Source organism: Desmodus rotundus, chromosome 3 (assembly GCF_022682495.2).
Source record: "Desmodus rotundus isolate HL8 chromosome 3, HLdesRot8A.1, whole genome shotgun sequence".
NCBI classification, from domain to species: Eukaryota; Metazoa; Chordata; class Mammalia; order Chiroptera; family Phyllostomidae; genus Desmodus; species Desmodus rotundus.
The window spans coordinates 178,291,547-178,308,619 of record NC_071389.1 but is presented as its reverse complement, the minus strand read 5'-3'; the positions used below and the strand labels follow the sequence as shown (position 1 = coordinate 178,308,619).

The 17,073-nt window shown below is 37.3% G+C and overlaps 1 protein-coding gene and 1 pseudogene across 1 annotated transcript; one reads left to right on the top strand and one right to left on the bottom strand.

Moving 5' to 3' along the window:
• Window positions 1-6,073: 6,073 nt before the first annotated feature.
• Window positions 6,074-15,084, bottom strand: LOC139440230 (NKG2-A/NKG2-B type II integral membrane protein-like). The gene is made up of 5 exons (XM_053921821.1): window positions 14,526-15,084; window positions 14,056-14,151; window positions 11,776-11,927; window positions 6,535-6,638; window positions 6,074-6,295 (listed from the first exon to the last, which is right to left on the bottom strand). Exons 1-5 carry the CDS (start codon window positions 14,710-14,712, stop codon window positions 6,175-6,177), a joined length of 660 nt encoding a protein of 219 aa, XP_053777796.1. The 5' UTR covers window positions 14,713-15,084; the 3' UTR covers window positions 6,074-6,174.
• LOC128780517 (syntaxin-7 pseudogene) lies at window positions 6,775-7,536 on the top strand (annotated as a pseudogene).
• Window positions 15,085-17,073: the final 1,989 nt, after the last annotated feature.

Below are 17,073 nucleotides of genomic sequence, written 5' to 3'. Positions count from 1 at the left end.
TGAGAATAATGAGATGACAGAGGCAGAGATTGGAGTAAGGTGTCTGGAAGCCAAGGAATGTCAAGGACTCAGGGCTACACTCAAAACTAAGAGAGATTCATAGTCCAGAGTGTCCCCTGGATCTTGACAGAGAAGATAGCCCTGTTGACACGTTCTTTTCACAGGTTAAGCTTCCAACTGTGATAGATTAAATATTGTGGTGCAAGCCAGAAACCATTAACATATATGAGTAGAAGACTCATGGGCAGGGACTAGGGGGTGGGGTAGACTGCAGGGTGTGTGGGCAGGGCAGGGGAGGGCAACGGGGAAAATGGTGGGACAACTGCAATTGAACAACAATAAAAATAAAAATAATAATAAATAAAATACAATGTATCATGTTCAGAGATGTAAGTATTGCATGAAAACATTTTGAACACAGTTGGAATAACTGGGAGCGCCATCTGGGAGCACACTGCAATATCACTGGGTTCCACTGGGAACATAATCTTCAGATGAAGACATGAAGTTGGTGTAAAAACTAGCAACATTGACAAATTTGCCACCAATCATCACAGTATACAAGTGATAAGGTCTCAAATACATTCTCCGTTCTCATAGCTTGTTATTTATTTCTCATTTGTTACTTACACTGAACATCTGTGAGGGGCAGAGCATTTCAGACAGATGCTTCAATCTCTATGATGCTGCAGTCAGGGTCATTTCATGTCACAGAAGCACCTGTTGAGGTGAACGGGGCTTTTGCCACATGCACACAAGTCACCGTTTTCCCAAGATCACCCAAAGAAGTGTGATCACATTTCTTGAACATTAGCTTTGATCGACTAATTTCCTATTCAGATTTATTGTGCTGATCACTTCATTTGGTGATTTCTCCTCAAAAGTTTAGTGATTTCTATTTGTTTCCCTATACTGACAATAGGTGGTTTAAATCTGAGAAACTGTTTCTATCATTAAATGATTGTTGGGAACCACCCTGCCTGGTTTCGGAGGCTGTAACGCCCCATGGTTAAGGCTGAGTCAGAGTTGGGACCATAAGCCACTAAGGAGACAAAGCTTGTCTCCCTGGCAGGTGTGCCACCTCTGCCCACTTCACCCTCCTTGCCCCTGAGCTTGGCCAGTTAGCCAATGATGGGTAAGAATCCTCAAGGGAGGATCAACCTAAGACAGGCTCTGGTCACCAGGAATGAGCTCGCAGGGAAGGACTCGGGGCGGGGGGGGGGGGGGGGGGGGGCTGTGGGAAAAGGGGGTGATGGACCCTCCCCCCTCGGCTTTGAAATAGCCTGAGTCCTCATTCTGTCTGCAAGAAGTCTCCTAATCTCTTGGCTGCCTTACTTCCCTTGCCTGACTTAAGCCTGAAACAATGACAGAGGGCAGTGCAGTTCTGTGCTGGGAGGGGCGGATTCCCTGGGGAATCAGGCCTAACAAAAATACATACATTCCTGTGAAACCTACTTAATTTGTACCCTCAGTTTAAGAGATAAGGGTCCAGACCTGAGAAGAGTCTGGCGCCTAAAGTTTTATGGCCCTCTAACTAATTGGCTGTAACTCAGAATAAGCCCTCAGAGTTCTCTGTAAATCTTGTATTGTTTAACCCTTACTGGCTGACAATGATTGATGAGCTTTATCCGTATTCCTATGCGAATGAACCTAATAAAAGCCCCTGGAGAGAGAGGCTCAGGACCCTTCTCCCCTTGAGAGAAACGGCCACCTTTCCTCCCCAAGCAGATCATGTCTTGGTAGTCTTTTTCTTCATCCGTGGTGGGACCGGGGGGCTGCGTTAAAGCCCCCGGACAAATGATGACTCCCTTGATTTCTAAATTAACTGTGTTAAAATACAGGGTAACATGCCTGGCAGCACTGAACTGATGTGAGGAACATGGGCTCTGCAATGCATGTGGACATGTCGTATTCTGACCGCTGGGATTCATAACTCCCACAGGGGTCACAACTGCTGGCACACTCCTCCCTTCTGCACGTGTTTCTAGGCCTATTATTGTAGATTGCATTATTTTTCAGTGAATCTACATTTCTTTTTCTGACCACTATGAGAAGAGTATACTTTGCAGAAAATTAACAAGGTTGGCCATGCGACTGGTTTGGTTAATATGATGTGTGTGAAAGTATCAGTTTATGAGTTCAGAGCAGATGCATTAAGTAGCACATTTCTGCCAGTTCTGTGGAGAGTGGCTAATCCCTGCTCTGAGAAGGGCACATATCAGGTAGCCCACTGCTCAGAGAATAAAAGATATAAAAAAGTATTAACCAAATCTGTGGTCTGGAGCTGAGCCCATGCATGCTCTGCACATGTCAACTGAAAGCCAAGCAAACCACACATGGGTAACTGAGAAAAACTGAGTAAAATAAATGCTTGTTTGCAAATGCCAATACAACTGGGCTGTTTGTAACACAACTTCCGCTTTAGATACAAGTATATAGATATAATGTGTGTGTATAATGAAATTAATTTTGAATATTCACATATTTCCTCCATATGAACATAATGAATAAATATACACAGTATAAAGACTATATATTCAAATAGATGAGTGTATAGGAACTATTAATTCATTTTGCACATAATAAACAAATATGGTATCTCTCCCACTTGTAATCAAATTATAGTAAAAATGTCATTTAAAGATGTCAAATTAATAAATTTCTTCCCACATTCTGTCAATAACTAATGTTTAATTCACATAGACATGTTATCATATTTAATTTTTATATTCTCATTTTTAACATTGTATTTTGTTCTATCAATGTAGGTTTCTAAATATAGAACTTCAGAATGGCAAAAAGGAAAGACAAGGAATTTAATAAAACAAGTTACCTTCAAAAATAACTAATATCCAGTACAGAAAAAACCAGATATGTAAGAGATATCAAGGGACATGAATTAGTGCTAAATATAACTACCAGTCTCTACCAAAAAAGGACCACAGTCATTGATAATGATGCACTAAATACATTCAGAAGATATTTGTGTTGGTTCTGTTCTCTGAGCAGGTGGACTATAGTCACATGGCTTTTCCATAGAAACCTTGGGGTTGTTGCACAGTAACCTTGAGTGCCAATTAACAGTTTAGTACTCTCTGCTCCAAATCTATACATATTGTCCTTTCTGAGATTATGGCACCAGATCCTACAACCTTTTCTCCGGTCAGCTGGCTTGACGCGTTGTCAGGAAAGGGCACTGGGAGAAAGGACTCCTCTTCCTGGTTTCATGGTGTTTCCTCTCCTTTGCCCACAGTGGTGTGGTTGTCATCTGCATGCATGAAGTACTTGTATTCACCATCCAGTGAGTTTTTGTGACTAGTTTCCTTTTCTGCAGCCTCTGCCTGCTGACGCTTTGGCAGGGAGGTCGTCCTACTTGCCAGTCCCAGTGTGAGATCTGTTCTCACCCACATTGGCCTGCAGACTGGGGACCGCTCTCTCCCAGAGCAGCCCAGTGAACATGTCTGCCATAAAGTGTTCTGTAGTGACACTGTCTACCTGAAGGTCTGAAACCCATCCTGAGGAGATAGCCTTGGGTCTTATATCACTTGTCCGTTTGGTACTCTTCTTTAGTGAACCCTTTGGTACATTTGGCAATTTTCTTCTACCCCTCACTGCAGGCTATCCCCACCAAATACTTAATAATTCTTTAAATCATCCCTAGTTTCTCCCTCTTGACTCAACTGCCTTACACATCTTATTATCCTGATATATTCAGTCCTCATTTTCAATGTGCAAAGGCTGGGGAAAAATATATTGAAAATCTATCTAAATTATTCATGTTATTTTAGACTTAGAAATAACAGTACTTGATATTATAATTCATAATTTATACTTGATATCTTTTAATAAATAACAGAAGATTTTTAAATGTTTAATATGTACCTGGATATATATTTTTAAAGATTAACATAAATGTAGATTTTAAAACAATTCTCCACTACCAAGGACGAAATGTCAGATAAAGTATGGACTTTAAGTGCCTATGTGTCAGTACAGACTCATGCTCAGTAACAAATGTCCTATCTGCTGAGTGATGCTGATAATGTGGATGCTCTGCATGCAGGGAACAGGGGGAACATGGGAAATTCAGTACCTTCCTCTTATGTTTGTGGTGAAACTAAACCTGGGCTCAAAATAATTTCTTAAATATCAGTTTTACGATCTTCCAGCCAAGATGGAGGCATAGTCAGACACACTGTGCCTCTTTGCACAACCAAAAGAAGGACAACAACAATTTAAACACAAAAAACAACCAGAACTGACAGAAAAGCAAACTGTATGAAAGTGAAACAACCAAGGAAATAAAGAAGAAACATTCATCCAGACTGGTAGGAGGGGCGGAGACGGGCAGCCGGGCAGAAGGGACTTGAGGCAAGGCTGCAACTGGTGGACCCGGCAAGGTGGCGTATTGTGGAGCAGGGCAGGCCAGGCTGCAGGTAGCAGACCCCTCGGCCCCACATTCGCGCATAAATAAACAGGGAGGAATGGCGGAGGAGTGAAACAGACTGTACAACCCAGGGCTCCAGCCCGGGGAAATAAAGCCTCAAGCCTCAGATTTAAAACACACTTAGGGGTTGAGGAGGCAGCAGGAGAAACTCCCAGCCTCACAGGAGAGTTTGTTGGAGAGACCCACAGGGGCCTAGAACGTGTACAAGCCCACCCACTCGGGAATCAGCACTAGAGGATCCCAATTTGATTGCGTGTAGTGGAGGGAGTGACTAAAATCTGGCAGAGAGTGGAGCAAGCACCATTGATCCCTCTTGGTCCCCCCCCCCCCCATAGAGCTTCACAGCGTAGCGACCAGCGTTACCAACGTAACCAGCATTACAGATGCGCCAAGACAAAAAAAATGGCCCAAATGAAAGAATAGATCAAAGCTCCAGAAAAAATACAACTAAGCAAAGAAGAGATAGCCATCCTATCAGATGCACAGTTCAAAACACTAGTAATCAGAAAGCTCACAGAATTGGTTGAATTTGGTCACAAATTGATGAAAATGAAGGCTATGCTAAGAGAGACAAAGGAAAATGTACAGGGAACCAATAGTGATGCGAAGGAAACTGGGACTCAAATCAATGGTGTGGACCAGAAGGAAAAAATAAACATCCAATCAGAAAAGAATGAATAAACAAGAATTCAAAAAAATGAGGAGAGGCTTAGGAACCTCCAGGACATCTTTAAGCATTCCAATATCTGAATTGTAGGGGTACCAGAAGAAGAGGAAGAAAAAAAAATTGAAAACTTATTTGAACAAATAGTGAAGGAGAACTTCCCCAGTCTGGCAAAGGAAATGGACTTCCAGGAAGTCCAGGAAGCTCAGAGAGTCCCAAAGAAGCTGGACCCAAGGAGGAACACACCAAGGCACATCATAATTACATTCCCCAAGATGAAACAGAAGGAGAGAATCTTAGAAGCAGCAAGAGAAAAGGACACAGTTACCTACAAAGGACTTCCCATAACACTGTCAGCTGATTTCTCAAAAGAGACCTTACAGGCAAGAAGGGGCTGGCAAGAAGTATTCCAAGTCATGAAAGGCAAGGACCTACATCCAAGATTACTGTATCCAGCAAAGCTATCATTTAGAATGGAAGGGCAGATAAAGCACTTCTCAGGTAAGGTCAAGTTAAAGGAGTTCATCATCACCAAGCCCTTACTATATGAAATGTTAAAGGGATTTATCTAAAAAAAAGAAGATAAAAAATATGAACAGTAAAAATGACAGCAAACTCACACTTATTAACAACCACACCAAAAACAAAAACAAAAGCAAACTAAGCAAAAAACTAGAACAGGAACAGAACCACAGAAATGGAGATCACATGGAGGGTTATCAACAGGGGAGTGGGAGGGGGAGAGAGGGAGGAAAGGTACAGAGAATAAGTAGCATAAATGGTAAGTAGAAAATAGACAGGGAGAGGGTAAGAATAGTATGGAAATGTAGAAGCCAAAGAACTTATAGGTATGACCCATGGACATGAACTATAGGGGGGCGGAATGTAGGAAGGAGGGGGTGGGCAGGATGGAGTGGAGTGTAGGGGGGGAAATGGGACAACTGTAATAGCATGATCAACAAACATATTTAAAAAACTCAGTTTTACAAAAACAATTCTTGAAGAAACTAGAAATGTGTTCTTTAGGGGTGGTGAGAGTAACATTATACAAAATTTGTGTAAGCTAATGTGCCTGGTGCTTACAAACATATCGTTTTTTATCTAAACAGGGGTCAGAATAGAACTTGTGTCTGGCAGATTCCCAAAATACACAACTCTTGTCCAACTCGGAAGTTTTTGAAAATCTGAAATGCAGAGATAATAAATCATTAATCTGGAGATATATAACTTAATATGTTAATAAATAAACAAAATATTTACAGTACTATTTACATACCACATCTGAATATTTCTTAAAAGTTTTCAACAAAAACACTTACATATTTCTTCATATACTTGTTCACACACTGCTTTTTATCTCTAAGATGAATTGCTGATTTGAAAGCATGAGGGAATAAAATATGTGAGTTCTAAAGAAACTTACAGTTCGGAAGAGAGAGTTGTGCCACTTGTCCACACCCAAGAGTCACTATCATTTCTCTGGGACAGTCCAATCCATGGAAGTATTTTGAAAATGTTCAAAAATTTCTATTAAAAAACAAATTTTATGAAAAATTCAGTTAAAGCTGGTATACTAATTTGTATTTATAAAAACAAACAAAGTTGGCTCCCAGTTAGAGGAAGAGGTGAGGGCTAAGGGAACTGCACAGCCCACCAACATCTGATGAAGTTAGTGAATAAGCAATTAATCACATCCTGCACTTCAGGAGTTGTTGGTGACCCCACCCAACCAGCCCAGTAAATCCAACATCCAAAGATCACATGCCCTTGTGTGGAAATATAAAGGACTCTGAGTCAACATGGAACAGCTCAAGAAACACCCAAGTTCAGACAACAGCTGCAGCAGAAGCGACAATATTCTAAACAACTGGCCAAACAAACAGAGAAGCCCATGGGACAGTTTGATCCTTTCCCCCACCCTCAGTGAACAGCATGACAGGAAAATACAGGTTATTTCTTAGTGGCTGAATTCACAACATCACTGACCAACTCTCCAAATGCTAGTAGCTGAGAAAGAGTGTTTTGCATGAGTGGGGAGCCAGTGCCAGAGCATCTGGTGGAATTGCTGAGGAGACTCAAAAGAAAGGAATCCCGTGTTCTGGAAAAGCCAAACTCACCCTCAAGGTCAGGTGCAGGATGAGGGAATTACAGAGGACGCCCTCATCTCATTCATGAGACAGACTTCTGTTAGGCAACTTGAAGCCCATATTATGGATATTAATGAACTTTTTAAAGATCTGGGAATGCTAATTCATGAGCAAAGAGGTGTGATTGCATTGAAGCCACAGTTGGAACTGCAGGGGTGCATGTCCAACAAGCCAACCAGCAGCCGTCCAGGGCAGCAGAATGTCAGGAGAAGAACCCCGCATGTGGCTGTGAGATGCACAAGACTTCAAAGAAAGATACAAATCTACAACTGCGCTAGCATGGGAGAATAAAACAAAAGTCTAAACCTTTATATTTTATTTCATTTATTTTTTAAAATATTCCATTTATTTATTTTTTTTAGAGCGAGAGGAAGAGAGGGAGAAAGTAAGGGAAACATCAATTGGTTGCCTCTCCTATGCTGGATCCTGGACCAATCCTGCAACAGCACAGGCATGTACCCTGACTTGGAATCGAACCCGTGACATTTCCTTATACATAATGATGCCCAACCAATGGATCCACACCAGTCAGGGCAACCTTTATATTTTAAATGACTGCATTGTAATTATTTTTCCTCTGTTTTTTTTATTTATACATTGAGAATTCGAATGCAGGTTTTGTTAGTATTAAACAATGAGAATGATATTGGACACTAATATATTGGACTTATAAAAAATATGACATTGATATTTTCAGAGAACCGCTTTGGAAGAGCAATTTTAAAAAATGTTTTTGTTTTTGCAGTTCACATTCAATATTGTTTTGAACCTGTGTATACATTGAGAGGTGACCACCCCCCAACTGACTGGGCACCCGTCAGACACCACACGTATTTGTTAGAATGTTGTTGACTATATTCTCCGTGTTGTCCTTTGCATTGTTGTGGCTGTTTTCAGAACTGGCAATCTAAAAAACAACTCTTTGATAAAAGTTTCAACATGCATAAGCTTTTAAGCTACTCTTAATTTTCATACGTAGGTAATCATTTTCACCATTTTTTATTTAAAAACATTAGATGTATGCCAGTTAACTCACTTCCCTTTTTAAATCAATGTTATTGTTTTTAACCTTGTTTTTATTGATTTGGGAGAGACAGAGAGAGAGAGAGAGAGAGAGAGAGAGCGCAATCAGTTAGTAGGCCACTTAGTTTGGCATTCCTCCTTGGTAGCTTCTTGTGTGTGCATGACGGGGCATCCACCAGTAACCTGCGTGTATTTGGACAATGCTCTAACCAGCTGACCTACCCAGATTGGGCCTATATCAATGTTGGTTTTTTTAAATTATTTTATTGTTGCTCAATTACAGTTGTCTGCATTTCCCCCTCACCACTCCCCTCCTACCCCAGCCAAATCAATGTTGTTATAGAGTTGTAATCAAAATACAGAAAGAGAATTATATAGGTTAGAGTTTGAATTTTATAGTATTTTTATATAGCAGTTTGAAAAAGGCAATGTTTTATATGACACGCTATGACACTTCACATGGGATCAAATAAAATATTAAGCAACTTAAATGTATATTTGCTACCTAAATAAAGATGATTTTAAAGATGAAAAACCAAATATAGTTAATTTTTTATAGATTAGAGTGACTTAATTTATAATATACTTTCATATATTAGACACATTAAGAAAATGTATTAGTATGATTAACTGAACGGACAACCATTGCAATTTTACACCTCTGAAATTTGATCAAAGAATAAAAATAACATGAGCATCTATTGTTGGAAATATCAGCTAGAGATTCTGGTAAAAACAGCAAATCTGTAGTCTTCGTGTCTGACACTGTTTCCATGTCTCTCCCAACCCCCATCTCAGTTCATGAGTAAGAAGTGTAATTTTTACTATTTGGGGAGCACTAAAACATCACTGCTGTTGCCACAGGGGAAGTCTGATTAGCTTTGGAAGGGGTGGTTAAACTGTCCACTCCTTTTTCAGGTCAAACTGCTGAATTCACTAGGTTAAAAGTGACACAGACCATCCTTTTTCTAGCCCATTTGTGTCAAGTAAAGTGCCAGCTATAGGTACAACAGGAAGGCATTCAAAGTGAGAGCACAGTGCAAGAGGTGATGTTAACTCTCGACATGTACTTGGTTGATGGGAAAAATTTGCACTATGGAGAAAAAACAAAGATAATCCTGTAAAATAAATAAGCCAAAGTTGATTCAGGAACTGATTTTAACATCCTGAGTACTGCCTTACAAACACACACACACACACAAGTACATCAAGCAGCAGAGGGTGGAAGCCATACTGACTGAGGTATTTGGATACATTTAAAATATCATTGGTTGTAAAGTACACTATGCATACCCAACGAAATCCCTAGTAATTGAACCCAAAAATAAAATAATAACAAGAATTTGAAAAACTGAGTAAGCACACTTCAAAAGAGATGATTCTACAGTAATAGTTTACTAAAGTTACAAAAATATAATTCTAATAAGCATGTAGGAAGATCCATGTTTATTATACTATATTATTGAAAATGTGGACTTACCCAAATTTTAAAACCATGCAATGAACTGAGAAATACCTTCCATGCTCAGGGGCATAAATCAGCCATACAATATAACTTTCACTGGGAGAAGATGTTGGATTTATTTTACAAATACTCAGTAGTAATTTTTATAAATAAATATTCACCTAATATTTATTTTTATAACTATGTTCAAATAACCATATGAACATATGATGGCAGTGATGGAAGTAAATTAGGGAAATCAAAACTATATGAATAAATCAAATAAAATTATCAGTTGAAAAATCATTATCTATATTAAAAAGTCAATACATTTACATAAATATTGAGATGTAGAAGAAAGAATTGATGAAATAAAGATGGAGCGATAGAAATGAATAATTCCTGAGGGTGGAGAGAAAGAGAGAGAAAAATTAACAGAGTCTCAGACACCTTTAGAACTTTATCAGTAAAACCGACATCAGTGTAATTATTGCCTGAGAATAAAGACAGAGACAGAAAAAAAGCAAACAATAATTTCTGAGACATGATGAATGATTAACTTCTTAAATTTTATGTTAATATATATAGACCCATGTGTATAAAGTTGTTTATGTAGAAATGATCATCTGCTGTAAATTATGCTGCATTGAGTAGGCAATGACGTAGAAAAGTGTAAACTTCACCTCTGCCTCACAGCATCACAAACACTGCATCACAAAATATAAATTTTCAAAGTATCGTAAACCTAAATGTAAAAGTCCATCAATAAAGAAAAAAGATAAACCATAAAGAGTAATGCAGTAGATTATCTTCATGAACTTTGACTAACTTGTGAAATATGTCCAACATCATCACCAACACCCAAAACGACATATTGGACTATGTAACTTTGATAAATCCAGGTCACTGAAAGACTCCAATGTGAGAAGAAAAGTGTAATCAACAGTCAAGAAAGTCCTTTGTATCTCAGAAATTCAAAAGGAGTCATATCCAAAACATAAGCACTTCTAAGAAGGAACATTACAGGTGACAGACAGGAGAGATGGGCAAGAGACATGAACGGGCACTTCTCATTCTCACAGTACAGAAGTTCACAGTGAATTGTGCTCTGAACAATGTGTTCCATAGATCAGTACAAGGAAAATGCCTATTAATGTCATAGTGATGCTTTTATATAGTGATCAGAACTGACGGCATTGAAATTCCTGGCAGTACTGAGTTTTGGATCATGAAATGATTGGATATAATATGGATTTACACAGCAAACTAGAAAGTGCAGGAATAATTTCCATACACCTATATTTCTGACCCTGCATTTCAGTCTGATGCACAAAGGCAATACATTTCAATTATACATATATAGCATTAGAACAACTATTTTACTAATTATTATATTATTATAAACATAACAGTATTTATACTATAACATTTACAGTATATCAATTTATATATTATATGTATTATAGTATATAAATTACTTTAAATGTGGTATATTATTTGGAAAAAAGATATACACAAGGAGTTTTATTAAATAATTATTCTTAACAACCACATATTAAAAATGTCTGTATTCTGAGCAGAATAGGTTAAATAATGCCAGGTACATACAATATAGCAGTGAAAATTATATAAAGTTCAAAATTAAGCACAGATGATCTGTGATATAAAACATCAGAGTCGTGGTTGGTGAGGAGGGTGGAGACGCTATGAGAGAGAGCACAGGAGCGGGCTGGCAACATCTATTTCATGATCCAATTTCAGTTTGCAACATGCACGATCACATCTATACTCTCCGTGACACCTGGTATAATTATGTCGCAAAGTTTAGGAAAAAAGCCTTTATAGAAGCATGATTGTCTATGAAAAGCAAGAACTGGAAATTATCAAATGCACATTAATGGCATAAAATATAAATCAAATATTATAGAGTCAAACAATAAAATATTAACAATCTTACAATAAATTTTACACAAAAATATGAATGAATTCTATAGAAATATAAAATAAAATAGTCTTTTAAATGAAATGTTGGAAACATTAAAAATCTTACCATTTCTTCTTCATCATCTATGTAGAGCAAGTTAGAGCTCTCAGAAGCACAGGCCGTCAAACTTTCAGTCCACGTTTTTCGTTCAGTGCTGATGTAATAGCAGTTGTTGGAATACACTAACCACTCTGGTGGACATCGGCCACAATGATATGCTGAGGAAAGATGGTGTATTGTTATCCAAGAACAATATGAATTTCAAAATGAAAATTAATTTCAGTATTTGCATAGGCATAGACAAATTAGTGCATAGTATATGTACACACCCTCACAGACTGGTACATATAAAACATAATACACTCATACACACACACGCACACTCACAGAGAAAGGCCAGCCCCTCATTCCCTAATTTATGTGCCCATATTAAGCAAACACACAAACAAAATATCCACTTTCTATATGTCCTGAATGTCAATGAATGAAACCACATTTTTAGAGCACCAAAACTATCTTTCAACTATTTGGTAACAGTGAGTATGATTAATTTAAATGAATATTTCTTCATATTTTTACATAAGAAATATACTCTTCTATACTCATTATTAATGTACATGTATTGCCTGGTATTATAATTTATGTTCCCCCCACCAAAAAAAAAAACACCTATAAATTTTGGCTATGTTAAAGACAAGGTAGGAACTGTATTAATATCAGAATATAGAAAATAATTATGTACCTTTCTGGTTCCCTGTTGTCTGGTTCCCTTTCTTGTTCCCTGTCCGGTTCACTGTTAAAATAATATGTAATTCATATTATATACAAGAAAGATCTCACCTTTAACTGGAACCTAATCAACAAAAGAAAAAAGCAAGCAAAATAAAACCAGTGACATTGAAATTAAGAACAATCTGACAGTAACCAGAGGGGAGGTGGGAGAGGATGATGAGGGAAGGGTTTTTCAGGGACAATTATAAAGAACATGGGGACAAAACCAGGGACTGGGGTGGAAACAGGGGAGGGAGGTGGGTTTGGCTGGGGTGAGGGGAAATGATGGAGGGTGAGTGCAGACAACTGTCATTGAACAACAACAAAATAATTTTTTTTAAGAATAAATTCAGAAAAATAATTACTGTAGAAAAAAAGAAATGAATTATTCTGCTATTACATTAGCTAGAAAAAGAAGTAGTCATTATAAAAAATTAATATCAATCCACATAAATCATAATAATTTTGTATATTACTTTGAAATGTGGTATATTGTCTAGGATTAAAATAACTGGAATAAAATTGATTTTACCATGAAAAATTATTGAATCTATGATAATTTGGGAGAAAATATTTCAAAAGCCTTGAGAACCAACTTCACCAACTCCTACACTATTAGGACTAATCAATATAAAGAATTTATTTGTATTTCTCAATAAAGTGCCCTAAAGCATGCCTTGAATCATAACATAGGAATGTATATGGATATATGGGCTATATATGTATGCATATGTATATATATATATAAAAAATACATTTTTGAAATTTTTATTTATTATTTATTTATTGTTGTTCAAGTACAGTTATCTCCATTTTCACCCCACCTCGTCCCCCCACCCCATCCATCCCCACCTTACACCCTCGAATTTACCCCTTTGGCTTTGTCCATGTGTCCTTTATACATTTTCCTTGATGGCCCTTCCCATTTCTCCTCCATTATCCCTTTCCCCTCTCCCCTCTGGTTACTGTCAGTTTGTTCTCTAATTCACTTTCTGGTTATATTTTGCTTGTTTGTTTTGTCAATTAGGTCCACTTACAGGTGAGATCATATAGTATTTGTCTTTCACGTCCTGGCTTACCTCACTCAGCACAATGCTCTCCATATCTATCCATGCTGTCAGTAAGGGTAGGAGCTCCTTCTTTCTTTTTGTTGTGTAGTATTCCATCGTGTAAATGTACCATAGTTGTTTTATCCACTCATTTACTGGTGGGCATTTAGGTTGCTTCCAGCACTTGGCTATTGTAAATTGTGCTGCTATGAACTTTTGAGAAAACGTATTTGCCAATGATACCTCATACTAAGGTTTGATCTCCAAAGTGTATAAAGAAATCACATGACTCCACTCCAGGATGACATACAACCCAATTAAAAAATGGGCAAAGGACTTAAATAAACTACTTTTGTAAATAATGCAGGAATTTACACCTCGGACAAATTCAGAATAACAGTTTTGCACTTAGTCTAAAGGCATACTTTAAAATGAGAGTTCTATTTCATAATATTATGAGGTGTTTGGAGGCACTGATGAACACAAAAGTGAAGAGTTTCATACAATCTTACAATAATTTACTTACTGTAAAGAACAGCTGTCGTTATCACAGCGCACGTCAGGACAAGGCAGATGACCCCTAGGATCCCAGCAATGAGCTTCTCTGGAGGTGGCAGGGATGCTGCAGGGAGGGAAATGGAAACACTGAGAAAGGAGGGATGGAAACAATTGTTTGGACAGTTTACACACAGAGAATCATATCCATAAACTTGGACCCCAAACCCATATCTACCACTGTAATCTTCCTCTCAGAATGTATCAGTGCATTTTCACTAAATACAATGCTGTACAAGTTACTGGTCAAAGACTACAACTTACAAAAACATCTGAATAAAATTAGTCCTCAGTTTTCATATTAACATACCACATTCCAACCTCAAGTTCTGATCCTTAAGATAAAAAAAACTGTGTGAGCTTATCCCCTACTCTTTCCCACACGTCTGCTCCCAGCTGCACATCCTAGAACAGTTATGCTGTGTCTGTTGAATGTGTTACCTCTGCAGTGGTCATTCTTGTCACTCCCTCGAAGATCCTGAGAAGCAGTTTGAAGATTTAATTCTGCATAGGTGAGTCCCTGCTCAGTTCCTGGAATGGAGCCTTTAGTACCCTTAGGTTTCCTGTGCTGTCTCTTTGCGTCCTTAACCAGATTCAGTTCTGCATAGGTTACTCTTTGGTCACTCATCTCTGCAGCTGAGCGGTGGCCCAGACTGTGCTCTGCAATATGTGCGCTTACAAATAAATGTCACATGCCCTGAAGACATCCCTCACAGTGACACTGGGCGGGGTAGAGGGGGAGTACCGGGCTCATTTCCCAGTTCAGAATCTGATGTTGTGCTTATAGGTTTCTTAGATCTTTAAACAAGAACCTCAAGGTAGAAACAATGTTTAAGATATTCTACATTTGACAATATATTATTTGTTTGAGCAACAAAAAACTGTATGTTAGTGATGAATAAAATAATTTCATAAATAATAACATCCTTGTTTAATAAAGTCAGATTCCACAGAAATATTTTAACACCATTAGAATGCTAGTATCAAAAATTAAATGCTATATTAGAAAAAAGACACAATATTTATGGTAAATTTGAAATTGAATAATGATTAAAGCCCAAGTTCCCTCAAGATGGGGCACTAATCATGTTGGCATATCTAGTCTGTTCTGAACTAAATTTTTATTTAGTGACATACATTTATTCATTAACTAGAATGAGTTGTTATCAAATGATCTTTTATTTTGAATTATTACAAATAAATTATCACAAATAAAAACGTTTCATTTGTTAAAAAACCTCTGTCATGCTATACTTATTCAAGACCTAAACAACATTGACAAAAAAACAACAAGTGTGAAATTTTTAAAATATTTACATTACACAAGAAATTGGCAACTGAGTTAAGGGCAAAGTTATAAAAGCATAAAATGAGAAACAAGTGTGTGCAAATCATTTATGTTACAACACTGTTGTTTCAAACTGTAAACAGTTCCCATGCTTGTTAAACTCAGGGTGCCTTCAGCTGTGTGAGCCATAGTAATGCATCAGATGGTGTAACTTAATAGTTCAGTCAATGGGCTCTGTGGCCAGTGAGTTCTAGAATTAATTCTGGCTTTGGAATTTGCAATGTATGACCTTTACAATGCTCCTTAGTGTGTAGAAACTTAGTTTACTAATATAAAGTGGGAATAAAAATGTGTAAATATAATACATGTAAAACATTTAATATTTCATCTTTTCTAAGCTCTCAATAACATTGTGTTATCCTAATTATAATTTGAACACATTTTATGTTATTTCTGATTCATACCATTTGAATGCCTTAGCTTTAATTCACTAGATAAAGTGTCTGTCAGTGTGGTATATTTCCTAGCAATGGCAGCCCAAATTTTGAAAAGTCTTTTGATTGTTTATAATGAAGCTTCAATTAGAATTTTATGAGAGTACTGCATCTTGATTTTAATAAAAGCTAACTGCATTTATTTAATCTAATTGATTGAATAAAATACTATGTTTTACCACCATAATTAATATAATTTATTTAAAAATATACTTTTAAAGGCTGGGCCAAATATAAAATAATATATAATTATATCTATATTGATTTTAAAATTAAAAATAGATGTTCCATTTTATAATTCTTATAGGATTTTTACTTTAAATTGCTTTGATTAACACACTCAATTATTCTTGTGTGTATTACACTTGAGTAATTGTCCACAGGCAAGAATTTGAATAGTTCAAGATATCCTCCAACATATTTCACATTTTGTTCTTGATTTTTTACTCTAAATTATTTAAATTGAATACCAATGTTCCCTTTGATGTGATTGTATATTAATCGTACCTCACTTGTATCACATCTTGCAGTGTAACCCCCCCCTACATGAGATGGGCTGAGAGAGACAGGAGAGTAGAGACACGTACATACCTCTGGAAGCCAGAGAGTCCAGCATCCTCTACTGGGAGACCAGCCAACTCTTGTAAACAAACAATCTCTGTGGTCTTTCAGACTGACCTGTGAAGGCTCAGAGTGAGGCATGAGTGGAAAAAGCAGATTTCTCATTAATGTGTCACTTAACGTTCAAACAGGAAATTCTCACATGTGGGCTATTTTGAAGACTGTGTATCTCATCACACACCTCCAGAACCTAGGAGACTTTGGGCCCATAGTGTGTCATTCAGTTTGTCCTTTGGCAAATGTACCTGGAAATTGTCTTCTTGAACTGCAAGGTATCAGGGGGCAAAAGGCTGGACGACTTGTGCTGTGAACTTACTTCCTTCTTCATCACAGACTCTTAGGCCTTGTTAAGAATATCTTGCCTGTTTAAATTCTACTCCTACACAGGTTATTTAATTTTGGCATTACATATTCCTCTTCCTTTTATTCTCATTATGGCATTTCTATTATAAGGGAAACAATTCTAACATCATAATTCCTTAAACAATAGGTATTTAATGATACTTGTCACCAACAGTCTGAAAAATTACTACATTTTCACCTTTATGGTAACTGTTACAATCCCTAATCCCGTGCTTTTCTTCTC